The sequence below is a fragment of the Physeter macrocephalus genome, chromosome 21 (assembly GCF_002837175.3).
Source record: "Physeter macrocephalus isolate SW-GA chromosome 21, ASM283717v5, whole genome shotgun sequence".
Classification (NCBI taxonomy): Eukaryota; Metazoa; Chordata; class Mammalia; order Artiodactyla; family Physeteridae; genus Physeter; species Physeter macrocephalus.
Window position 1 is genome coordinate 97,058,066 of NC_041234.1, and position 27,341 is coordinate 97,085,406.

At 44.0% G+C, this 27,341-nt stretch overlaps 1 protein-coding gene across 14 annotated transcripts in view; it reads right to left on the minus strand.

The window, feature by feature from the left end:
• Window positions 1–27,341, minus strand: part of TENM1 (teneurin transmembrane protein 1) — an 813,855-nt gene that overhangs the window by 37,750 nt on the left and 748,764 nt on the right. For all 14 annotated transcript variants that reach the window (XM_028482674.2, XM_028482672.2, XM_028482671.2 and 11 more), the window contains 2 exons: window positions 8,078–8,444; window positions 6,138–6,648 (listed from right to left, as the gene is read on the minus strand). In XM_028482674.2, the coding sequence (XP_028338475.1) occupies window positions 6,138–6,648; window positions 8,078–8,444 (878 nt within the window). The remainder of the gene's footprint in view (window positions 1–6,137; window positions 6,649–8,077; window positions 8,445–27,341) is intronic.

A 27,341-nucleotide genomic window follows, 5' to 3' on the forward strand; every position in this document is an offset into this window, starting at 1 on the left:
ACTGCATATACTTGTTGAATGAGAGAAACAGGATCTGCCAGTGGAAATGGGAAGGAAGGGGTGGGTACAAGAGTCAACGTGGTGAGAGGATAGACAGAGCCATCCCAGGCGGTGTGGAGGCTTAGCTTACACGCACGTCCTGTGAGGGGCAGCTCATCTTGCCAGCCAGGCTCTGAAAGCTCGTTCGGCCAGCAGCCTCTCTTCCTTCTACTCAGTCCCTTTCTCTTTGGTAGCTCTCTCTCCCCAGCATGAGCCACGACAGTTCTCTCTGCCCATTCCTGAGCCTTATCAAGGGCATAAAGCACAAGGGGAAGGAACTGAGCAAAGGTGTCCAGTCTGTCTCTGGAGTCCTGAAGGAACTGTTGGCAATTCTACATTCTTCTTGCTTAAACGAAATCCCTCACCTGCCCAGAGGCAGGGCCCTGGACCACGTGGTGCCTTCGTTCCCTCCCTACTCTGAGATTCTCGAAAGCACTGGAAACACTTCGATGTGTTTGGACTGACTATTCACTTACATAACCAGTTCTGCATGGGAATCACATCCTCTGCTTAGGCAAATATCTCACCCAGAGATGTGGCTTGTTTACCTTGCCCCGCCTCCCCCCCCCGTTCCGCTAATCAGGGAGGAGCGAGAACCTCCCGTTAGCCATCTTCCATAAGACTGAGCATTTGTAAAACAGCCTAGAAGGCACCCAGAGCTATCGTGAGGGCATTTCCAAGTTGTCAGTGAATGGCGTTTTCTTGGGGGGTTGGGGGTGGGGAATGTGCGAACCAAGTCCCGGGATAGAGAGAACACAGAAAACCAGGGAGCAAGAGATCATGCTCCCACAAAGGTCAAGGGCCTGAGGAACTGTCAGCTCGGCCTGCACTGGCAGCAGTGACAAAACTGACACTTTGGCCTCAGTCTGGGACCTTTCTGGTTGAGCGTAGCGGAAGCCTTTGCCAGGGAAATGCTTGCGAAACAAGCAAGGGCATCCTGGCTATTCTTGCAGCCTCTGCTGGGGCAGGGTCATTGCAATTAGGAGCCCGCCAGCCCCTCGGGCCAGAACCCCTGCCTCGTTCCTAGTTCTGCTTTGACAGTCACCTCCCTGTTAGCCATTTCTCTGTGGTCAGCTTTTCCCCTGACACTCAGGACACTTAGGGGCAGTCAAGCCTCAAGTACTAATACTTGGGGGGTGCAACTTTGATCCTGGTCCAAGTCAAATGGAATTATGAAAAGCAATGAACTATTTAAACAGCATCACACTACGCGAGACAAGCCCACATACTACCACGGCACCAGATGCATTTTAAAACCCCGTTTGGACTGTCAATAACCGGAAGTTGAACGGATTACTGGCTTAGCTACCTCTATGCAGCAGTCTTCCATCCTTCCAACTTTTGCTTCTGTTTCTCTTTTTCTGTTTCTCGTCTCAGAACAGAAATCTGATGTCCACCTTGGCAAAGGATTTGTCACCTTTTGGCCAAAGAAGGCAGCCTCTCTGTCACCTCAGAGCAACGCTCAAGTTCTTTTAGGAGGGCCTGGTAACAGGGGCCCAAGGCCGCCTTCTACCGACCTCAGCATGGCTGTAATCCTGACTGGAAGAGTAGGTCCGATTCGGTGCTCCCTGGCTTCAGAAGGAGAAGGAAAACCTCGAAGGAGCGCTCAGAACCGGCTAAGGCGTTGGAGGATGAAAGTGAAAGAAGCCAGAGTTTGTACAGAGTAGACTGGGAAGAATTAGTTTCATTTGGAAGGTTGGGAAATTGCTCACTCCCGTATGTACAGGCAAGAAGCGACAGGGACAGCCTTCCGTTGGGGACAGAATGCACTGCTTCAGGAGGAAGAGGAACCTTCTCCTCTCCACAGAGGGTTTCGGCATAATACTGGCTGGACTTGAGAAGGTGGGAGAAGGACGAAACGGATATTCAGCCTCCCTTTCTCTTTCATGGCGCTCTCATACTCCTCTTGTACTGCTACTGCAGCAGAAATCTTCTAGCTCCCCAGACTTCCCAAGGTCACTCTTGTAATCCCAAATCCTCTTCCTTTTTCTGGAAGGCAGTGGGGTCGTAGTGGAAAGAGCAGTGGGCTAGAAGCTCAAAGATCCGACTCTAGACCCAGCCAACCAGCAACGTGAATGGGCAAATTAGTCCCCTACTCTGGGCCTCCGTTTCCGTATTTGTAAAGTGACCTCTGATGTCTCCTCGTGGCCATAAAATTCCATGATTACCCCCATGTGAATGCTTGCGTTTCTCATCTCTTAATGCCTCCAGATTGGTTACCCAACAACAATGATGTTAGATGCTACTTTTTTCTCACTGCCAGCCGAGTCCTGGTAACAGGCCTGGGCTCCGCTTGCTGTAAGTATCCGCCGGGACCACAAACGATCCGACTACAACATTCCGTTCTCTCTCTGACATCATCAGTTTTCCCCTCTGTATTGGATTATTTTCATCAGCACACAAATGTACCATTATTTCTTTCATTTTAAAAACCTCCTTCTGATTACTCAGCAGCGCTCTTCAGAAGAGTTCTTTACTCGTTGTCCCCAAACTCTCCTCCCAGTTGCTCTCTTTATTATTATGATTATTATTATTGAAATATAATTAACATAGCGTAAAAGTCACCATTTAAAAGTACGCAGTACACAATTCAGTGGCTTTCAGTACATTCACAACGTGTGCAACCGTCAGCACCATTTCTGGAACATTTCCATCACCCCCAAAATAAACCCCGTACTCACTGGCAGTCACTCCCCATTCACTCCTCTCCCTAGTTCTTGGCAACTGCTAATCTGTTATACTTTGTCTCTATGAATTTGCCTTTTCTGGATATCTCATATAAACGGAACTATATAATATTTGTCCTTTTGTGTCTGGCTTCTTTCAGTTAGCATAATGTCTTTGAGGTTCATCCATGCTGTAGCATGTACCAGAACTTCATTCCTTTTCATGGATGAATAATATCGCATTGTATGGATATACCACATTTCGTCTGGTTATTCATGACTTGATGGACACGGTTCTCTACACTTCTTGGCTATTATGAATAACACTGCTATGACCATGTGTGTATCCATTCTCTCTTAAACCTCCCCTGTTAAAGCTTCTGTCCCCCAGTGCCCACAGCACCTGTTCTTGTGAAGGTAAACAATGATCTCCACAGTGTTGGATGGAACGGTCATTCTCCGTGCTTATCTTACTTGACCTATCAGGAGGATTTGACATGGCTGATCACTCCTTCCTCCTTGAGTCACTTGTTTTACTTCGCTTCCAGGACGTCCCACTCTCCTGGTTTTCTTCCTACTTCACTGGACTTTGTTTCTCAGTCTCTTTTGCTGGTTCCTCTTCATATCTTCAACTCAATGTTGGGGTGCTCTAGGTTCCATCGTCAGATCTCTTTTCTTCCTTGACTACACTCACTTTTCCATGAAGATCTCGTGGCTTTAAACACAATCAAAACACTGGTGGACGCTAAATTTGGATCTCCAAATTTCACATCTCCAGCCTCTCCCCTCAATTCCAGACTCATAAATCCAATTGCCAACTTGATATTTTCCCTTGGATGTCTAAACTGATCATATCCAACCCTGAACTCCCACCCAGTAACATGTACTCCTTGCCCGGTCTTCCCCATCCTGGTAAATGGAAAGTCCAACACCCACTTGCTCAGGCCCAAAACTTTGGAGTTATTTCTGACCCTTTTTTTTTTCTCATACCCCACATCCCATCTGTCAGTCCTGACAGCTCTATTGTCAAAATATATTTAGAATATTATCACTTACTGCCCTCACTCCCCGGTCTAAGTCACCATTTTGCCTGGATTATTGCAATAGCCCCCTCCCTCCATTAGGTTCCTTTACTTCCACCATACAGTCTGTTTTCAACACAGAGTGATTCTTTAAAAATGTAAGGCAGATTCTGTCACTCCTTTACTTGAAGCTCTCCAGTGGTCCCACCTTCTACTCAGAGTCAAAAAGTCTTTACAGAGGCCTGCAAAGCCCTATGTGAAGTGGCCCTGGCCACTTCGTTGATTTTGTCTCCCTACTATGATTGTGCACCCCACTCCAGTCACAGTGGCTGCCTTACTATTCCTTGAACATGTCAGATTTGTTCCTGCTGCAGGGCTTTTGCACTCGCTCTTCACTCTGCTTGCAATGTTCTCCCCCTTCCTCCCCTCCAGATACCCACACGACTCACTCCCTCACCTCCTACAGGCCTTTACTCAAATGTCACCTTCTGAGTGAGGCCCTCCCTGACCACCCAACCTGAAATAAAAACCCCTTCTGCCCCCAAATCTTGATTCCCCCTGACCCTGCTTTATTTCCTCCGCAGAACTTATCACCATCTGAAGTTCTGTGCATTTTACTTGTCTCCCTCCAGTACAACGTAAGCGCTATGAAGTTAGGAATTTGTATCTGTCTTGTTCACGGCTATATTCCCAGGACCAGAACACTGCCAGGCATATACTAGCTGCTTAGCAAATATTTGTTGAATAAATAAATGAATGGTTAAACGGGTTATTTTGTGGGGTTTTTTTCCTCTAGTTTTATTGAGGTATAATTGACAAATAAAACTGCATGTATTTCAAGTGTACAATGTGATGATTGGTAAATAAGTGAATGGTTGAACTGGTTATTTTGAAAACTAGTTAATAATTCTGCCATTTCTTGTTGCTTAACTGAATTTAACCATTAGCTTTCAAAATAGTTATGTGTCTAATTTCAGCTGCAGTGTGATCTTGCGTGAATTTTTAAAAAAAGATATTCTCATTAGAACTTTTATCTTTCTTAAGGGTAGTATAATTCAAAATGTGGGCTCTTGAGTCAGACCGCTGCAGTTTGAATCCTGGACATCTGTGTGAATCAGGACAAGCTCACCATGCTGGGCCTCAGTTCCCTCATCCATAAAACAGGCAAGCCAGGAGCACGTATCCCATGTTGTTATTTTGGGGAGCAAACTAAATACTTTTTGTAAATCACCTACCCTAGGACCTAGCACATAGTAAACCCTCAGTGAACAGTAGCTTTTATTACTTTTATTAAGATGTAAGAGAAATTTTTCAAGAAATAGAGAAAGACCTGCAGCAGAAACTGAATACATTTTTCTCAGTGAAACTAAAATAGCTGTCCAGCTCTTTTGTATAAGTGGCATTTCTTTGGGAAATGATCCAAAACTTGAAGGCCAGCTGTTTCGTGGGATCTATTCTCTTCATAGTCCCTGCATTCTCACGGAAGAGTCACACCTGGAACTCCTCGTATTTAGTATCTCCGCTTCTCACGTTCCTCAACTTGAATGCCATTTCAGGCTCTGGGTTCAGTTCCATGGATTATCTTCACTCGCTAAACTGGTTAAAAAGTCAGCAATTCCCTTCGTGGGGAGGATGCTTGCCGAGTGCTTGCAGACTAGCTTTCTAAATGGGTTGACTTGCAAATAACGTTGTCCAGCCTTAAAAGCCAAGGACGATGGTCTCTATTTCCGTGACAGGACACCTCCTAGTAGCCTGCCGTTAATTCCCAGTTAAACAAAGTTATCACAGATCCGGTCTGTGAATACCCAAATGTATTGGAGTCTTTGCCTTGGGCAGGGAAACTGGGGGGAGGGCGCAGGCCCGTGCTGAAGCTTTTGACTCCACATTTCCCAGAAGCAGCCAGCGGAGCGCAGCTTCTCCTGTTTCAGCATTTGCCCCACGTCATTTCACAACTTAAACCGAGTTGGGCTGGGCTGGGCTGCGCACACATTCATTCATTCATTAAACCCCACGGGGATCAACAAATACGAGTTAAACTACACTGCTTCTTTGCTACTTTAGAACTATTTTCTAGTTTTGTCATTTAAATGACATTTTCCCTTGTTTTCCCAGCTATGCTGTGAATTTCTCGAGCACCTAGACTTCTGCCTCATTCTTGTCTCGTGCAGCGCCACGCTTGATTCTTCATTCAGCCTATGTTTTTATTATTATGCTCTGCAAAAGTGCTCTGGAGAAATGGGTTCGAAGCCTAGGAGTTGGGTAAAATTTTCTCCTTGACTTATTCTTTTTTTATTGTGGCTGGTAGGAGAAAATAGCATGCAACACTCAGCAATTACTAAGTCATTTTCCCACTGTAATACAATTGCAAATACAAACCTAACAAAGCCCATGTTGAGAATTAGAAACTTACTCATAAACGGTCGTCCATCCATTTTCGTTACTTTTGGTAGCCAGAAGCCCCGTGTTTCCTGGATAGGTCATCAAGGCCAGATTGTAGCCTTGGGCTGACACTCTTTTCAGGACTCCGTTGCTGCTTATGGTCAGCCAGTACACCTGCCCGCCAGGCACCACAAGCCAAAGGGGCATCCCGCTTGCGTCTCGGCGAATGTGCACAGAATTGCCGTTGTTGCTGGTAATCGCACCCAAGTCGCCTTCGGCATTGTAGGTGAAATTATACACATAGTCCCTCGTTATCAAGTTCAAGGTGTGCAGGTGGGTTCCATTGACAGTGAACTGGTACAGTTCCTGATCAGCGGGTGATGCAATCTCATAAACGTTCATGTCATTCAAGTGGGCTTGGTTCCTGCTAATGGTACGAATTCGAACATTCCCAAGGTCTGCCACGTAGAGGGTACCATCAGGTGACACTGCTAAGGAGGAAGGGGCTTTCATCTTTGCATCTTTGGCATAGCCACCATCACCTGTGGGAGAAAGACCCTGATGTTAATAGTTGTGGTCACAAGCATTTATACAAACATACCATACACAGAAATCGCTGTGCATCAAGAATCATTTTAAAGGGAACAATCAGTGAACCAACATTCCCCACATGCCCCAGCTGGATATTTGAAACCCATTATTCACAATTCTTGAGTCAGTGCCACTAAAGATGAACAGTGAGATGCAATTCTCTCAGTTAACACCAATTTTGTGAAATCGTCAATCCTGCTCTTCTGTATCTATTGCATTGAAAGATACAAAAACAGCAAATGATGACAGCCACCCCAAATCTAGCCAGAGACTTACGCCTGTCCATGCTCATAGCATCTATCTCAGGGCTTTCCAGTCCTACTGTGCCCAGACACCTTTCTTCTGTTAACTTTCATTGTCACATTGTCAAAGTACACTAAGTCTGCAAGTGCGACAATGATTCAGAACATCAAATTTGATAACTGGAATAAACATTCCAGTTTTGCCTTGAAAGAAAGATATCAATTAGCAAAATAACTATAAAACTAGTTGTCTAGGAAAACATTGGAAATATCAATCAAAAGTCATATTGACCAAGTTGCTCACTCTTGATTCCTCTGTCCCAAGGAAAGGCAAAGGTTAAAAGAACCATTTGGGCGTGGATGAGCAGTTTAATAGGGCTGCATGCAGCATGGAGGGATGTCCACGTACCAGCAATAAATGCATCTATTGACATTTACAGGACTGTTTACTGTCTGGAATATCCACGCCATGCTTTGGAGAAAAGGCTCCTTCCCCCCCCTCCTATTTCAATTGGAAGTAAAGGGCACTATTGGTTATGGAGAAAATTTTGGATTAAAAAAAAAAAACCCAATGTAAGTAGCAGACTAATGTCCTGAGAACCCTCCATTGTGAGATTGAATTTTGCCCTTGTATCCCGAAAGCAGCCTGCTTCTAGTCCCTTTGGGTTTCAAATAGCACACATTGTTAATCTGGAAACCAGTCACTTATTGGAAGTAATTTTTTCCTTAGCTAAATCAGTAAATGTAGGTTTTGCCTAGCTTCTCTTTCTCCAAAGTACAAATAATATCATGATCTTACATTTGTAGAGTGGTCTTAACTTCTTAGAGTACCAAAACTTTTATTATACTAGTTTATCTTCAAAACAGCAAGGTGCTATAACTGAGACACGTGGTCTCTCTACTTAGCAGATGAAGTGAGTCATGAAGGGGTTTTATGGCTTTCCTAGGGTCACTCAGTGAGTCAGTTGCAGAACAAGGACCAGATACTAAGCTGTCTGACCCCCAATCCATTGCTTTCTCCACTGCCTCACACCAATGTTCACAAGTAATACTTTTGTTCTTTTTTTGACTTTTCTGATGCACGTTTTTCTTTTGAAAACAGAGAGGGGGAGCTGCTGAATTGCTAAAAAGGTCATACCTGAAAAACAGTCACAGTTGGGATCAATTTTGCAGTCACAGTCAGTGGGGGCACCAGCCATGATGGAGATCTCCCCATTGGTGGTAACTTGCTGAATGCGGTTTACTTTCCTCTCGTCTGTTTCAGCTATGAAGAGCAGCCCGCTGTGGGAGACGCTGATGGCCCTTGCCGACTCCAGAGTGGAGTGAATTGCTACCTTGCTGACCAAGAAATGATCGATGCCTGGCACCTGGCAGTGAATGGGGCGCCCTGCAATGATCCGCACTCGCCTGTTCTCAGAAATTTGAAGCACAATGTTGTTATCCAAGACATACAATGAATTGTCCAAGGGATTGACTGCAAGGTCTGTTGGCCACTCTAATCGCACCTGCAAAAAGAACAGAGCACACACCATTAGGTTACAATATCTTTCCGGGGCCGTTTTACCTTGAAAGAAAAATTGGTTTATTGGTTCCCCATCTCATGAATTTCAGCAATGTTGGTGTTATCTGGCAAAGTTCGGAAGGACAGTTGATTAAGTGCTCTGGTAAACACATTTACCATTTATGCCATTTCCAACGTAATGTGAATTATCTTCTGCTATAATTCCAGAAGGATCCTTCTCAGAGTGTGGTCTCTGGACCAGCAGCAAGAGCATCACCTGAGAACCAGTTAGAAATGCAAATTCTCAGGCCCCAACCTAGACTTATTGAATCAGAAACTCTGGAGTTGGAGCCCAGCCAGCCATGTTTTAACAAGTCCTCCACGTGATTCTGAAGCGTAATAAAGTTTGAGGACCACTGCTCTAGGGCTTCTGTGGCACTATGAGATGCAAATCTCTCTCACTGCTCTGTAGATGCATGGAACAGCAACGTCATAGAGGCATCTGGACAACAGAGTGCTAGAGAAACCCGATTTTACTCTATCAGCAACCTTTTGGGACAGGACCTTTCATTGGCACAGACCTAGCATCTGTCTTGTGGAATACTCAGGTACAGTTCATCAGCTGGGGATTTGGAATCCTAAGTTGTAATGCACTGCTCATGCGGCTTGACCTGGTTCACTCCATATCCTTCTTTCCTCAGCAAAGAAACAGGTTGGTTTGTTCTTTCATCGGATGTTTGCTGAGCACCTTCTCTGTGCTGAGCCTTGTGCTAGGCGTTGGGCATTCGAAAGATTCCCCAAATGACACAGCTTCCGTCTTCAAATGCCTCATGGTCTACAAGAACCCTTGGAGAGCCATCAGGCAATCGCTCTCCATGTCATGAGAAGGAGGCAGCAGGGAGGATGTGAGAGCCCTTTACCCAGACTAGGAGTCAGGAGGCAGGGTATTTCCAGAGAAGGTGGTACCTAAACAGGGTCTGCAATGACCAGTAGGAGAGGAATGGGGTGGAAATGGCAGGCAGCAGAGTTGAGGGCAATCCAGGGAGAGGGAGAAGCATGGGTAAAGGTTCAGAGATTAGAGACAGTATGGCCCATCCAGATACTACCAACAATTCAGTAAGGCTAATACAGGCTGAGTGATGGGAGGGCGATCGGTGAGAATCAGGAGGTAGACAGTGGCTAGGTATCAGGACTGAATTGTGCCCCCCTAAATTCATATGCTGCAGTCTAACTTCTAGTGTGACTGTATTTGGAGATGAGGCCTTGAAAGAGGTAATAAAGGTTAAATGAGGTCATAAGGGTGGGGCTCTCAGGTCCTTATAAGAAGAAGGAAATACCAGGAATGTGTATGCACAGAGAAAAGCCCATGTGAGGACACAGTAAGAGGATGGGCGTCTGCAAGCCAAGGAGAGAGATCTCAGGAGAAGCCAAACCTGCCGACACCTTGATCTTGAACTTCCCACCTCCAGAACTTCCCTCTCTTGTTAAAGCCACCTGGTGTGTGGTGTTTCGTTGTGGTAGCCCCAGCAGACTAATACACCAGGTAATGGAGAGATGTACATGTCCAGTTTTATTCTGATGGCTTTAAGTAGGGATGTGACATAATCATATTTGGGTTCTAGAGGGATCACACTGTCTGCTGTTGAGATCATATTGGAGGAGGAGGTGAGATGGGAAACAGGCCGCTAGTTAAGAGGCTCCTGCAGTGGTCCAGGTGAGGGATGATGGTGGCCTGAATTAGGTTGGCGACAGTGGGGATGGAGAGAAGTATATGGATTTGAGACACATTAAGGAGTTAGAAGCAAAAGGACTGGTGTGTGTGTGTGTGTGTGTGTGTGTGTCTGGCGTGCTGGTGCCAAGTGCTGTGCTAGGCACTGGGACACACAGGCCAAGCAAACACGGATCTACTCTAGTTCCTTTCTCGACACAGGAGTCAGCCCAATGCCTACCCTGACATTTCCTCGACAGCTGCTATTTACCACCGGGCACTTCTCAGAGAACTATGTTACGTGCACTCTCAAGTCCACCACTCACTTATTCTGTACTTTATTTCTCTTCTCTTATGGCTAGGCAAAGGCAGAAGAGTCTGCCCCAAGATAGTAACAGTAATGTAGCTGCAATTCTTTTTGCCTTGAGTGAAAGCCCGAGGAAAGCTTTTGTTTTTCTCATTGAATCCGAAAGTCTGAAAACAAGATATACGCTATCATCGCATTCTGAGGCCCACTATTTCCAGGTTGGACGAGGCCTTCCACTCAGTAATGAAGTGGACAAAGGCCAGTCTGAGATAAAGCCCTTCTCTCTAATTCTGTCTCTTAATGGAGGGCAACTGGTGATGTTATAAAGAAGACAAAGGTTGTCTTTGACCTCCCCTCTTGTACCACTTGGGGCTCTTTGCCCCCTGTCTCTGAGTGTCTCTCCCAGACACCCAGCAGCCTCAACCTGTCCTCCTGTCTCTACATGCCCTCAGCCTCGACATAGGCTGGCCTTCTCTGGTCAGTACCATATGCCTCTGGACAGCTAGGAATTTGAATGCTAATGGAGTATAAAGCTGAGCTTCTGTTATGCATGTTCTACAGAGCCTTTCAGACTGAGGCCATTGGATAAACATTAAACACCAGCCTTAACAGCTCCCAGAGCAGTTTGCTGTGATGTGTTCCTCAGCACGTCTGTCTGAGGCCCTTGCATGTCAGCGCCCTGCCACGGAGAGGGAGAGCAGGGAGATGGAGTGCCTGCGCTGTGGACCCCTCCACAGCCCTCACTCTGGACCTCTATACACACCATCGGGCTGGTACAGAAGCTGTCTGTGTGCGCTGGGCCTATGGAGCACGGTCCCCCAGGAAATAAGCTGGGGCTGGCTGAGGAAGAGGAAACGAATTGATTTCAGTCCAACACTCGTATTTTGATCAAGTCTGAAGCCAGTGACCCAGAAAAAACAAAGCTGGCAGAAATGACATTCTAATTATCCCCACTCTGAGAGCTGAGGCCGGGGCAGAGGCCGGGGACGGCACACACCTGGCAGAAGTCAGAGAAGGACACGTTTTGGACTCTGTTCTCTGCTGTCAGGGCCGCCTCTGAGATAAAGGCTGGTAGTTGGAAGATGAGCTGTTAAATTCTCCAACTCGCCCAAGCTGATTTAAGTCAACACTATTGGTGTCATGTTTATTAGGTTTAAAATTGCCTCAAAAATACACCAGCTATTGTGTCTGTTTGTTTTCTGTTCCATCAAATAAGTCACCCTCTGGCAGTTTCCTGTGACTAAAGTGGCCTCTGTGCTTCTGAGACACTTTCGGTACGAGCTACACAAAATCCCTTTAATTCCCATTTGATTTGTCTCTGAAAACTCCTCAGATGAAAGATGTGTGGCTACTTAGTAGTCTAGGGTCTGTCTTTTCAGAAACTGGACCTTTTCACCTCTCGTAGGTTGTTAGTTCCTTCTATCTGCTTCTCATGTTAGATACTCCCTTTTCCACGTAATTTTTCAAGGAACTGGTGCTTTACACCAAGGCATTTCCATAACACACAACATGCGGATTGGAGTCTGCGCTCCTTCCTGCTGACAGAATTAGCATCTGTTAGTGCAGAGAGACCCCAGAATTATAGACTACTGAGGTGGGGCTAAGGTTAACCCCTGGGGGCTGCTGGCATTTGTCCAGGTGGAGAGAAATAAACATTTCTTTTGGGGGTGGTGGGGGCAGAAAGAGCTGAAGGAACAGCAGTGAGGTCCTGGAATCTTTGCACAGTAACCCGGCCTGCAGGCAAACCATTTGGCCTAATTTGTGGTCGTTGCCCCACCTTGTAAAAATACATTAATTTGCTTGAAATGTCAAAATGTATTTAAGCTAAACTAGCATTAAAGGTCACTGGTGTAGCCGCCAGCTGGTAGAATGTGCCCATCTCCCAACAACCTTCCCTGAGAAATAACCCAGAGCAGAAAGGGGCTCTTGGTCTGGATGTCAAGCCTTGACAGCACCATGTCTTCCTCTGCTAATTGAAAATCTGCCTGGAAGGCACTTGGCTCTCAGGTCAGCCAATCCCATGGCTGGTTTAAAGAGCCAGCTAATTTTGACCTAAGTAGTAGTTTATAAAGCAACAGAATCCTATCGGGGAAAATCCATGTGTAACAGCAATATCTAAATATGAGCCTTGAGTGAAAGCCCGAGGAAAGCTTTGTTTTTCTCATTGAATCCGAAAGTCTGAAAACAAGATATACGCCTTGATTAGACTAAACTAGAGAATTCCTCAGTTATCCCACACTGTAGACACAGACCATAATTTGTAAACTGAGGCTCTCCCTAACAGTTTCAAGGCTGGTTCCTTCCCATACTAGTGTGTAACACTAGGCAAATGAGGTATCTTCTATGAGTCTCTGATTCCTTCATCTGCAATAAGGGAAAGAAGCTAATGATAGTCTATCTACTTTTCAGAGATATTGCGTGGATTAACTGTGATAAGGAGGCAAGGTACTGAGCCCAGTGCCTGGACAAAGTATGGGATAGCAAATGGTATTAACATGAAAAATGGTCTCAAAGTCATAAACCTTTAGCGCTAGAAGGAACCTAGTCCAGTTACCATTCAATATAGTTCCTTTTCAGCTCCGTTTCCCAGACTTCAGTTGTCCACATAACAGCTTCATGAATTTTGCCTTAGCTGTCCACCACTTGCACTATTGTTGACTTAATATTTTTCTTTAAATTGACCTACTTTTTAAATATAAATAGGTGCTGCCCCTTCCTTTGAACTGGTCCTAACCAATAACATCTGTAAAATTACAGGCCCACTCATCTGAGCCTTTAATAAAAGTAACTACCGTTTATTGAGTGCTTCCTACGTATCAGGCTCTTTACATGGATTATTAGTTTATATGCTTAGAGCAATCACTTGAGAAAGAAACTATCAATATCCCCATTTTCAGATGTCTGCTCTTCGCCTCTATGCCATCTGAGTCCTCACCTAGAAGAGTGGACATGTTTCTTCACGTTCTCCTCACCAAGTCTGGCCTCCCCTTTACCTGGTTAGATTCAACCTAAAGGTTGATTTCAACCTTTTTGGTTGTTGTTGTTGCTGAGAAGGTCAAAGCTCATTAGGAGTTGAGTGATCTGTCTTTCTCTCTGTTATCTGTTATCTTTCAGTTCAATGCTTTGTGGTGCCTACTCTGTCTCAGGCACTATTATAAAGGTAAATTAAAAAGGTCCCTGCCCTTTATGAGTTCACGGTCAAGTGACAGAAGGCAGATACAGAAACAGGTCCTTTCCATATCACGTGGTTAAGTGACACAATAGACACGTGCCCAGGGTGACATGGGAACACAGAGGAGGAAGTTTGGGGCAATACTCCTAGAAGAGAAATGTAAACTTAATCTTGAAGGATGAAGCAAAGGTATTGAGAAAAAGCAAGGTGGGAAGAGTGATCTCAGCAGAACAAAAAGCACAGAAGCACGAAACCATATGGGAGTGTGGAGCTCACCGCAGTCTGGGCTTGCCGGAGCATAAGTAGGGTAGGTAGTGGTGGTAAATGAAGTTTCAGTGTTTGCCGGGGACTAATTTTAAGTCTCTCCACTGAGGCACTATTGTCATTTGGGACCAGATGATTTTTTGTTGTGGGGCCTGTCCTGTGCAGTACAAGATATTTAGCAGCGTCTCTGGCCTTTATTCACTAAATGCAAGTAGCACCTTCCCTTGAGCTGTGACAACCAAAAATGTCTCCAGACATTACCAAATGTCCCCTAAGGGGAAAACTGTCCCTTGTTGACAACCACTGCATTAAGCCATGAAGGGCTGTGTAGGCTAAGGACTTTAGACTTGAACTGAGGGTGTTGAGGAGTCAATGAAGATCTTTAAAGTTGGGGGTTGACATGGTCAGACTAGGGCTTTAGAAAGATTACTTAGGCTGCAGTTTGGGGAGCAGGCTGGAGGGAGACCAGACTGATGCAGGAGAATCAATTTGGAGGCCAGATCTTCACCAGTACATTCACACATTAACATAGCTGTCCCTCCACCAGGCTCGCAAATATCTGACTGCTGATTCAGACAGACATAGTCCCTGCCTGCCTTCATGGGCTTAGAGTCTGCTACACTGTTTCTCATACTTTTTTGGATTTACAGAGCCCTTCGAGAATCTGATGGAAGCTATATACTCTCTCCGTAGAAAAAGGCTCAGATGTAGTAGAAGGAAGTGGTTAGGAGCTCGGGCTTCAGAGTTAAGACTTCCTGGGTTCAAAATTTTGTTATTTGCTAAACTCTGTGACCTTGGAGCAAATCAGTTAACCTCTCTGAGCCTCAGTTTCCTTATCTAGAAACTGGGTATAGTAATAATACCTTCTCAAAAATTTATTATAGGAATTATACAAAAAAAAAATCTACATAAAGCACTTAGCACAGTGCCTGGTACACAGAAAGAGCTCTGTAAAGGCTACTTTTTATTATGGAACATGACTGTATTTCTTCTCATTCCTGTCTGACTATGGACATGTTCTATTCTTTGGCTATCTCATGAACCCTTATTTGATTTTTTTTTTTTTTGGCTGTGCCTCACGGCTTGTGGGATCTTAGTTCCCCAACCAGGGATTGAACCTGTGCCCCCTGCATTGGAAGGTGACGTCTTAACCACTGGACCACCAGGGAAGTCCCTCTCACGAACTCTTAAGTACCGTCACATCATCATGCTTTTTCAAGGTTTCCCTTGCTTCTCTGTCACCAGCCATTCCCTCCTTGTTCATTTATTCCATTGCTTGAGAATCCTTTTAAGCTATGTGTCCTCCAAGAAACATTTGGCTTATATTGGGATATATTATTTCACATACATTTGTCAGCCAATTTCATGGCTAATATTTCAGCTTATTACTTGGGTTCCCCACTGTTATTTGTAACAGTACTCTTGGTGCAGTTCCAAGTGTAGAACATGCTACTTTATTTTTCTTTCTTCTGCCAATAAATGGCTCTTTATCCCATTTTAGGCATTATGCTAGGCACTAAGGAGCCAGCTCTAACCAAGACAGACTAGGCCCTGCCCTCATGTAATTGACAACCTTTGGCTGACTTCATTTCCTTCATTTTCTAATAGATACAGGGTGTTGCTAGTGACCCAGAGCAGTAGACTACTTCTGTTCCACTCCATCCATTTTAAGAAATTACTTTTCATGGAAAAGCCTCCGAAACACATCATGACTGTTACTATATTTTGCCATTGCTACCAAGCGCTAATAACTTCTTTTCCCCAAGTTCAACTATGCTGAAGAAACCAGCTGTTTCCCAAACGGCCCTGTCTCCCTATCCTAAACAGGACACTTCTCATCTCCCTCCTTTAGTACATTTCCAGCCTTGTGGCTCCTTTGAAAAGTGACTGCTTTTGATCTCTGAGGCCTCTTCAGCAGGAATTTCCAGGAAGCGTATGATTATCGCTTCGGTAGTACGCCAACCTGGGGGAAGATGCAGTGACGGGACGCGATGCTCTCTGCCAGGTGTTCTGCCAACTCCATGTTAGACGTCCCCATGCTTTTTGTCAGTTTTCAAATGGCCTTCTCGTTTCTTGACACTGATACTGTCTGAGCTTCTTCAAATTTATAAAAGAGGGAAAAAACCGTCTGGAGAAAGTTTGGTTTTCTGCAGTTGGAAAGCACGATGACACCTTTGAGAGCGATGGCCCTCACTGATCTTGCTTTTAAAAAGTGGAAATTATTAGAAGATGAAATACACTAAGACTACACGGACTCGTCAACCGGCAAATTATTTCCCATTATCTCAGATCCACATTCTTGTGTTTCTCTGAATAAGGGCTAGAGAGTTTGAGGAACCCCTCAACCTTTGGTCAAATGTGTCAGCCTGGTCTGTGTCCATGGCTGCCCAATCAGAATAACTGACATGTAAGTCACATTATTCATTGCAGATGAATAGCCAGGATCAATCTAATCAAGAGTTACAATTGGACTGATCTTTAGAATCATTTTGCTGCAGAGCCTATAGATTAAATCACACCTACCCCAATGTTTCAAAAACATTTTGGAAGTTGAGGAAACAAAGCAAAGCAAAACAAACAAACAAAAGCCCCCCAAAGCAGAGCTGGTATGTTTCATCTTGCAATGATTTACACTTTTTAAAAGGAAGATCAATAGGAGCCATCACTCTGAAAAGTACCATTGTGCTTTCCAAGTGCCCCAAACCAAACTTTTTCCAGATGGCTTTTAGAAATTTGAAGACGCTCAGACAGTATCAGGGTCAAAACAAAATGTTGAATTTGTGGTTACTAAGATGCCTGCGGCAGAGACTACTAGTTCTAGACCTACCCTATCATTCTTTCACTCTTTCCTCCTCCTTTAGTGCACTAATCTTAAAATTTGGGCACACTGCTATCTAGAATCAAAGACATTCCAGCCTGATTTGCAGTTATCTGTAGCCAGGTGATAAAGTTCAAGGCAATAAGATGTAAGAGGAGGTGTGGAAGTATCCACAGTTTTAAATTGATGCTGCTTAAGGAGAGCTGACCCAACTGGAAGGAGCCTCTTTTTGCCCTTTCTTCCAGTATGCAATATGGATATAAGTGGTGGGAATTTTAGCAGATGTCTTAGACCATGAGGTGGCCATGAAAATGGAAGTTCTGTGCCAGGTGGGCAAGGCAGAATTATAGGAGCCTGGGTCCCAGACGACCTCGTGGAACTGCCATTCAGTCCTGGACTATACTAGTTTGGCTGCTATCTTGCTTATGTCACTGTTGTGTGTGTGTGTGTGTGTGTGTGTGTGTGTGTGTGTGTGTGTGTCTGTCTGTCTGTCTGTCTGTCTGTTAGGCTTTGTTTTTGACTGGCGCTACTGACTATACCAATATGGTCAATCCGGTCTAACAAATTTCTAGGTTTACATCTCTAGATAGATCACCAGTGTTTGCAAAATTAAATTAAATTGACATAAATTAATGTCCCAAAGAGACTGACACATGTGCCAAAGTCCACTAGGGCAGCCCTTTGTTATGAGTATGACTAATTGCTTAAACTTAGTGATTAACCTCAATCATTCCTGAATACCCAGGGCTCCATCTTTGGGTACTTCAAGCTGTTCTTCCAGGTCCATGACTCATTCAGATCCAATGCTTCTCCATTATACTATAAATATTTGTTTGCCTTCCTTTGTCTTCTATTAGGTCTGTGAGTCCTCAAGGGCAGGAATGAGGTCTCATTCATTTTTGTATTTCCAGTATCTGGTATTACAGTTGGCAAGTGTTTATTGAATGAAAACATTAGTGCCTCACTGACTGTAACATCTTCAGTCCACGAATGCATTTTAAAAATTGTAAAACACAAATTAGCTCTAAGAAAAACTAATTTTCATCAACATTTTTCAGTCAGTAAATCTGGGTTTCCAGAGACCCACTGAGGTTAGTGGAAGTTGCCATATTTCCTCAATCTTAAGAAGTGTATTTCCTACCCCTTCCATATTTTAAATTTTCTGAAGTGAGGTTGTGTCTTATAATCAACGCATACATTTAATGGAGCATCTCTCCTCACTACCTAAAGTTATCAAATTGATGCTATGTTTTAGAATACATGGTGTCTTAGAATTGAGGCAATATGGTATTTCCATTTTGGTCTGCAGACTTCGGGGATCCCTGAGACTCTTTCAAGGAGGTCTGTGACATCAAAATTATTCTTAATACTATTTGCCTTTTGTACTTTCTTATGAGTATATAGTGGAATTTTCCAGAGGGTACCTGAGGCTACTATAGCTTTGTGTTTAAACACATTCACACTTTTACTTTCTAATAAGGTAAATAGATAAAACCCACATAGAGAAAAGCTCTTTGAAGTCTCCAACAATTTTTAGGAGTGTTAAGGGGTCCTGACACCAAAAAGCTTGAGAATAGGAAAGAAACAGTGAATGAAACCACTCTGTTACATAAGTGTTTCATTCAACCTCATTAAGAAAAAAGCACGTATCCCTTCCAAGATGGTTCCTGGGGCCATAAGCTCTGTCCAAAAGCACACTGACCGAGTGGCTGAAAATCTTTCCTTCCTCTAGAGACCCAACGCCCGATGGGTGCTATAAAAGTTTGTTCTCAGAGGCTCCCTCAGAGCAATCAGCACGTACACACTGTATGAGTCTGCTGTGTAATTGCCACTACCTCATCTTCATAACAGGCATAATTGCTCTGAGTTTCCGTCACCCTTTCTTGCATCTCCTCTCTGAAGCCTCAATTTTGGAAATGGCACTTGTGAATACACAGAATGTTTAACCACTTCCAGTTTTCAATTTACAGTCAAAGTCATCTATCAGCAGGAGATGAAGGCCCAGTGTGAAAACTACAGAATGTCCTTCAGACTCCACAGCTAATTTGTTTGTAAATTTGATTGTTATTGTAAGAACATATTGTACATGATGCTACTTGCCGATTTACTCTTTGTATCCCTCTGTATCTTGGGTTTTATCATTACAGTCAAAGAACTTAACACTTTCAGCACTTCTGAGGGTGGGGAGAGGAACATGAAAGTTTTACTGTTTTTTTGCTTTTTCTTTTGTGTCTCTATTTCAATTTAATTTTACGTGTATTTCTTAAATTCCCAGTGTATAGCCAGCACTGTGGGAGATACACATCCAGAAGGGGAGATGACCAGAGAACAGTCCAAGGTAACACGAAATCCAATGTGAGACCAGGTGATGAGACCATGCATTCTGAGAGAATTTGGAGTAAAGAGCAGACCACTGTGGGTCTTCACGCAGCAGCGGGTGGGGCTCTTGTCGAGAGCCAAGGCTTTGCCTGCGTAGGAGCCAGGGACTTTGAAGAAGGCCTCGGAATCATTTTGGTAGCGTTTCTTCCTGTTGAGCAGTTGCAGAAACTTGTCTGTTGCAGGTTGTTAATATTATAGTATTGGCTCGACAGGATAGACCAAGCTTCCAATTCCCTTTGGCACCTAAAGCAATTTACAGGCCAGAAGTAAGACTGCACTGCTTTTATGAAATGTTCTGATTTCATTGATCAGCCACTCTGAGATTATGTTTTCATTTCTGTAGCTACTGCTAACCCTGTTTTCCGGTATAATATTTCAGGAAGGAACTATTAAAAAATTTCACCATGGAGATCTTTAGAAGTGGGCAGGGTTCTAAATGGGAAGAGAAATGTCACAAGTCATGACTGCTCTACTCAAAAGTTTATTTCAAGTTAGACTAGAATTCCACCACAGATTGTGTCTCATCTTAACTCTGTAATGTTTCCAAGTGATAAGGACACTAATAAGAACAGATGGCCTAATGAACATTTAGAGGGAAGATTTGACTGGTCTTATTTTCATTAGGCCTCCAGCACACTTCCGGGTTTTGCCCACCACTTCCTTGTGTGTAAGACAAAACAGCACATCCTCAACAGATGGCCCAGCTCGGGCTTCGTGCTTCTAGAACTCTGGACACTGGCCACCTGACCACTTACCATGTGTACAGAATCATTTAAGGAAGCAGGTAGGTTATGGACTTGAGCCTGAACAAAAGCAAAAAATGGTGATGCATATTGAGTACCCGAGCTTCAACAAGAGGGGAGTCAGAATCACTCTAGCAAACAAACTGAGCAGCTCTGGTTGAGGTCTCCCCATAACAGCTTCTTATGGATTCAGTAATGATGAAATCTTCTGTGGCAAACAGTCCACTCTAATTAACATTTCGTCCAAACCGTAAGCATACCTGAGTGACTCCGGCAGCAACAATGACATGGAAATCCAACGCCTCATTGCACAGTGTGTTAGTTAGTGAGCTATTGTCTCCCAGCTTCAGACTCACCCCTTTAAAGACACTGCTTTGGATGAACCGGTTTGCAGGGCAGAAATAGAGACACAGATGTAGAGAAACAAATGTATGGACACCAAGGGGGGAAAGCGGCAGGGGGTGGGTGGGTGGGATGAATTGGGAGACTGGGATTGACATATATACACTAATATGTATAGAATAGATAACTAATAAGAACCTAGGCTTCCCTGGTGGCGCAGTGGTTGGGAGTCCGCCTGCCGATGCAGGGGACGCGGGTTCGTGCCCCGGTCCGGGAGGATCCCACGTGCCGCGGAGCGGCTGGGCCCGTGAGCCGTGGCCGCCGAGCCTGCGCGTCTGCAGCCTGTGCCCCGCAAGGGAGAGGCCACGGCAGTGAGAGGCCCGCGTACCGCAAAAAAAAAAAAAAAAAAAAGAACCTGCTGTGTAAAAATAAATAAAATTAAATTAAAAAAAATAAAGACACTGCTTTGTGATACTGGGCTTGGGACTCTGCAAACTGCATTTCTTTCTTTACCAGCCGGATTTTTTAAACTTTTTTATTTATTTATTTTTTTGGCGGTACGCGGGCCTCTCACTGTCGCGGCCTCTCCCGTGGCGGAGCACAGGCTCCGGACGCGCAGGCCCAGCGGCCTTGGCTCACGGGCCCAGCCGCTCCGCGGCGTGTGGGATCTTCCCGGACCGGGGCACGAACCCGTGTCCCCTGCATCGGCAGACGGACACTCAACCACTGCGCCACCAGGGAAGCCCCACCAGCTGGATTTTTGATCGATCCTGACAATCTGGGAAATAAAGCGATTCTGGAAGGCTAGAGGAGGGAGAAGGCCCTCACTCCTTCCCGCTTGCTTTCTGTTCCAGTCAGTGTCGCTGGAACAGCAGCCCTTCAGCCTGGTGGCAGTGGCTGGCTGCACTTGCGAGCTCCTCTCCGTAATCGGATAATTGGTCTCATCATGCTCCCCCTCAGGGACCGGAAGCAGGCTGACCGGCATCCTCTTCTCAGAGGAGTAGGTCCCACTTCGATGGATCGAATCCTCCACCTCTCTAGGTTCTGACAAGTCCAACCCCTTTCTTTTGGTTCCCCAGCCCTAGAGGTGGTGGCTGCCTCCTGCAGATATTATCTCTTTTCTTGCAACCCCCTAACACCTGTGCAGCCCATTCCCTATATTAAATCTCTCTCTGTTAAAATAACTAATTACTGTTTTTCTGACCGGATCTTAACTGAGATTCACAGCATCAACCCATATAACAACGACAAAGGAAGAGCAATACCCACTGCAGGGCAGTGGTAATAGAAAACTAGTAAAAGTGAACCAGAACCAGCAAAGACTATCTCTTACTGAGAGAATTTATTAGTCAGTAGCATCCTCGGTGTATCTACTGGCCTGTGAAGCTGCCATGTCCAGAAAATAGCCACATAAAATAAATCCGCTGTGTTTGGACTTTAATGAAGTTGGTTGTGACTGACTTTAACCAGAGCTTCTCTGACTCTCTGGCGCTGCCATGTTGATGTCCTGCCTGTTTAAAAGCTTCTCACCCTTGTGATTTTTGAGGATGATTTCATAGTGGATCATGCCACTCTCCCATACATCTTCTGGAGAAAGAATTCTGTACTGAATGATTCGTAAGGTGGGCCCATGACAATAGCTCCTGTGTGCTTAGAATTTACTTATTAAATAATAATACAATGGGCATTTACTACTAAATGTCTTTTATATTCTCTCTTGCTAGTCTCCTTGTCAGAAATTAGGATTGCTCCTTCAGAATCCTTTTCCCCTTGATTTGGAATGGGGAGTGTATTCTGAGGCGGATCAAATGAACACCTGTTTTTCTTATGTATCTCAAGATAAACACCTCTCAGCAGGTGTAGCCTCTTGGTAAGTGTTTCATATGTTCCCGTGTTCACTTTTTACAAATATACTAACTTCTGCATGAAAAGATGACACTCCTGATGACAGCTAACAGAACTTTCTCTTCGAATTGTGCTTCCATTTAATAAATATGGGTTGGCACTGATTCATGCACTTCCCCCTCCCACAGTTAATAGAGAGTAAGGCTATATTTAAAGATAAAGTCTGAAAGATAGTTAGGCCAATTGGCTCACATTGGGACTTAGCCCAGGATGTTGGCCATATAAGCCCTAGATGCTAACCACTGAATCTGCCAACCAGATACCTCTGCATCTTAGAGAGTTCCAGGTTTATTTCAGGTTATGGCACCTGCCAGGCAAAATGTGTGCAGGACTGAGCGGTTCAAAAGTAGTTTGCAAGCTTTGCATCTTGTGACTCTCCCTGAACTTTGAAGATGCTTTTCCTCTAGTGCTTAATAGTTTTAATAAGAGCTAACGTGCCATTGTCCTTTGTGTGGAAAGAGGACACTGCTGAGGGAGTTTTATTTATGTGATAAATTATGTTTTCGATATAGAATTGAACACGGTACTTGACTTTTATTTTAAGGCCCCTGACAACTCTGGCTATTTGCTTGTGTGCAGACATTTCAGCAGAATTTGGATGTGCTGGAGTTGAAGATGTTGGCCTGCTGTTCTCCACTTCTTATATAAACAACCGAGCGTTCACTTTGGAGGGAGCAATGCAAATATCTTGGGTAATAGGCTATTCTACCCTGATTGTGATTTTACCTAAGAGATGTAGGCCTAAAAAGTGCAGTTAAAAGAAAAAGAGTTTGAATGAATTTGGAGAAGGGAAATGATTGATATTTAAAGAAACTCTGGGACTTCCCTGGTGGCACAGTGGTTAAGAATTAGCCTGCCAATGCAGGGGACATGGGTTCGAGTCCTGGTCCGGAAAGATCCCACATGCCGCAGAGCAGCTAAGCCCGTGCGCCACAACTACTGAACTTGCACTCTAGAGCCTGCGAGCCACAGCTACTGAGCCCACGTGCCACAACTACTGCAGCCCATGCACCAAGAGCCTGTGCTCCGCATCAAGAGAATCCACCGCAATGAGAAGCCTGCGCACCGCAACGAAGAGTAGCCCCAGCTCGCCACAACTAGAGAAAGCCTGCGCGCAGCAACGAAGACCCAGCGCAGCCAAAAAAAAAAAAAAGAAAGAAAGAAACTCTGTGGGTAATTTTATTGTAATGCTTCTCCCAGTTTATAATTTTGTTAAATTTGGGTTTTTATACATTAGACTTTTAAAAACTGATTGACATGCTTGGAACCTGAATATCTTCATTTAAAAAAAGAAAAAGACAAAGCAACTCATAGACTAAACTTGCTTCAAAAATTCTAGGACACTGCTCTCTTTCTTATTATGAATATATTAGCCTCATAACTTCTTTCCTTTTGATTTTCCACTTAGCTGGGAGCCTCTGTTTGGTCTTGGGAGAGTCATACTCTTCATATTGACCTAGAAAAACCCTGTCGTCTTACTTATCTACTTTCATATTTAATTTTTTTGTGAAACTGACCCACCTAGGATGGCCACCCACTGAATGAGCTGCTCTTTACCTCTTGATTTCAAAGTGATGGAAGATGATCTAAAATCTATACATCTCAAATTCACAGACGTATGAAACTCACACTACATTCCAACCCTAGGCTCCATAGTCCACGTGACACTTCTTGAAAGTAGAAAGAAAATGAAGGATTTGGGGCACCATTCAATGACTGCAGTGAACACGCTTTAAGCGATTTAGATAGAGTGTCACATCAGCATTAGGCACATGAAACATTCTGTGAAGGTCACAGTAGATTAAGACCAGTCTCTGGAGCATATGCTTGATACAGCCCATCAAACTCATATACTGGTTTATGCATGCCTCTCTGCAAAAGGTACCCCTATGTACAAAGGACAGAAGGGAAGATTACACAATTTCTATAGCAGTTCCAAACTTCTTGGTCCTTTTATATCTTGGTTCTGTAAATTATCACTTCAATTTTCTGTTCTGTGAATGGAAGGTACTGCTGCTGCTCCCCCTCCTCCTAATTTACTGAGCATTTATGAGCCAGGTACTTTGCTAAGTGATTTTTTATATATCAGTATTATCTCATTTAATCCTCACAACTTCCCTATAGAGAAAAGTATCACTGTCATCTCCATTTACAGATAAGGAATTTTTCCCAGAGGCACACTTCTAGCAAGTGGTGGAGCTGGGATTCAAATCCAGGTGGTCTGTTTTCCCAACCATTCAACTTTACTGACTTTTTATATTAATATTATTATGAAGGAGAATCTACCGTAAAGGCCTGATTTTTGTCTCCTGCACTCTCTATTAAAGGATTAGAGAAAAGTTTGGCTCTCCTTTGCAGTTCCAGAAGGTGTTTTCCTGCATTTGACAGAGCAAGGAGAGTAGGTCTGGACTGAATGAGCAATAAATAACATTATCCAGGAATGCATTTAAAATACAGACTGACAATCACAGATATTACAAGATCAGAATAAACACCTTGCAGACTTATTTTGTTCTTGTATCCTCCCATTTTAGCAAGTGTATGATGAATCAACAGAAAATATTTCCTGAAGATGCCAATTAACATCTTACATCATCCCTTATATTTGGAAAGCAGTTCATACTTTTCCAAGTGCTTTCACATTAAAAAAAGCGATGACACTTAATCAACAATTGGGTCATTTACTGAATTAGCCTTCATAAGGAAGAATAATTAACCAGGTCTAAAATTCTAATGTCTGTTTTCCAAGTGTAGTGCTGAATTGGAAATGACAGCAAAACCTCTTTTGGGTCAAGAAGTAGACAAAAACAATTTAATTTTTAAAAAATATATTGCCAGAGGGAGAGACCTTCAAGAGGTGGAGGAGTAAGACGTAGAGATCACTTTCCTCCCCACAAATACATCAGAAATACATCTACATGTGGAACAAGTCCTACAGAACACCTACTGAAGGCTGGCAGAAGAGCTCAGACCTCCCAAAAGGCAAGGAACTCCTCACGTACCTGGCTGTGTGGCTAACAGGGTCTTCGTGCTCCAGCCGGGTGTCAGCCCTGTGCCTCTGAGGTGGGAGAGCCAAGTTCAGGACATTGGTCCACCAGAGATCTCCTGGCTCCATGCAATATCAAATGGCGAAAGCCCTCCCACAGATCTCCATCTCAACGCCAAGACCCAGCTCCACTCAATGACCAGAAAGCTACAGTGCTGGACACACTATGCCAAACAACTAGCAAGACAGGAACACAAGCCCACCCATTAGCAGAGAGGCTGCCTAAAATCCTAAGGTCACAGACACCCCAAAACACACCACTGGACGCGGTCCTGCCCACCAGAAAGACAAGATCTAGCCTCATCCACCAAAACACAGGCAAGAGTCCCCTCCACCAGGAAGCCTACACAACCCACTGAACCAATCTTATCCACTGAGGGCAGAAACCCAAAAAATGGGAACTACGAACCTGTAGCCTGTGAAAAGGAGACCCCAAACACAGTAAGTTAAGCAAAATGGGAAGACAGAGGAACACACGGCAGATGAAGGAGCAAGGTAAAAACCCACCAGACCAAACAAAAGAAGAGGAAATAGGCAGTCTACCTGAAAAATAATACAGAGTAATGATAGTAAAGATGATCCCAAATCTTGGAAATACAATGGAGAAAATACAACAAACGTTTAACAAGGGCCCAGAAGAACTAAAGAGAACAAGAAAGGGACTGAAAAATATTTAAAGAGATTATAGTTGAAAACTTCCCTAATATGGGAAAGGTCCTGGCTCCATGCAATATCAAATGGCGAAAGCCCTCCCACAGATCTCCATCTCAACGCCAAGACCCAGCTCCACTCAATGACCAGAAAGCTACAGTGCTGGACACACTATGCCAAACAACTAGCAAGACAGGAACACAAGCCCACCCATTAGCAGAGAGGCTGCCTAAAATCCTAAGGTCACAGACACCCCAAAACACACCACTGGACGCGGTCCTGCCCACCAGAAAGACAAGATCTAGCCTCATCCACCAAAACACAGGCAAGAGTCCCCTCCACCAGGAAGCCTACACAACCCACTGAACCAATCTTATCCACTGAGGGCAGAAACCCAAAAAATGGGAACTACGAACCTGTAGCCTGTGAAAAGGAGACCCCAAACACAGTAAGTTAAGCAAAATGGGAAGACAGAGGAACACACGGCAGATGAAGGAGCAAGGTAAAAACCCACCAGACCAAACAAAAGAAGAGGAAATAGGCAGTCTACCTGAAAAATAATACAGAGTAATGATAGTAAAGATGATCCCAAATCTTGGAAATACAATGGAGAAAATACAACAAACGTTTAACAAGGGCCCAGAAGAACTAAAGAGCAAACAAACAATGATGAACAACACAATAAATGAAATTAAAAAATTCTCTAGAAGGAATCAATGGCAGGATAACTGAGGCAGAAGAACAGATAAGTGACCTGGAAGATAAAATAGTGAAAATAACTACTGCAGAGCAGAGTAAAGAAAAAAGAATGAAAAGAATTGAGGATAGTCTCAGAGACCTCTGGGACAACACTAAACACACCAACATTCGCATTATAGGGGTCCCAGAAGGAGAAGAGAGAGAGAAAGAGCCTGAGAAACTATTTGAAGAGATAATAGCAAGGGGAGAGGCCACGACAGTGAGAGCCCCGCGTACGGCAAAAAAAAAAAAAAAAAAAAATTAAATACAAAGAAAAAATATCAAAAGAAGCAAGGGAAAAACAACAAATAACATACAAGGGAATCCCCACAAGGTTAACGGCTGATCTTTCAGCAGAAACTCTGCAAGCCAGAAGGGAATGGCAGAACATATTTAAAGTGATGAAAGGGAAAAACCTACAACCAAGATTACGGTACCCAGCACGGATCTCATTCAGATTAGACGGAGAAATTAAAACCTTAACAGACAAGCAAAAGCTAAGAGAATTCAGCACCACCAAACCAGCTTTACAACAAAGGCTAAAGGAACTTCTTTAGGCAGGTAACACAAGAGAAGGAAAAGAACTACAATAACAAACCCCAAACAATTAAGAAAATGGTAATAGGAACATAGATATAGATAACTACCTTAAATGTAAATGGATTAAATGCCCCAACCAAAAGACATAGATTGGCTGAATGGATACAAAAACAAGACCCATACATATGCTGTCTACAAGAGACCCACTTCAGACATAGGGACACATACAGACTGAAAGTGAGGGCATGGAAAAAGATATTCTATGCAAATAGAAATCAAAAGAAAGCT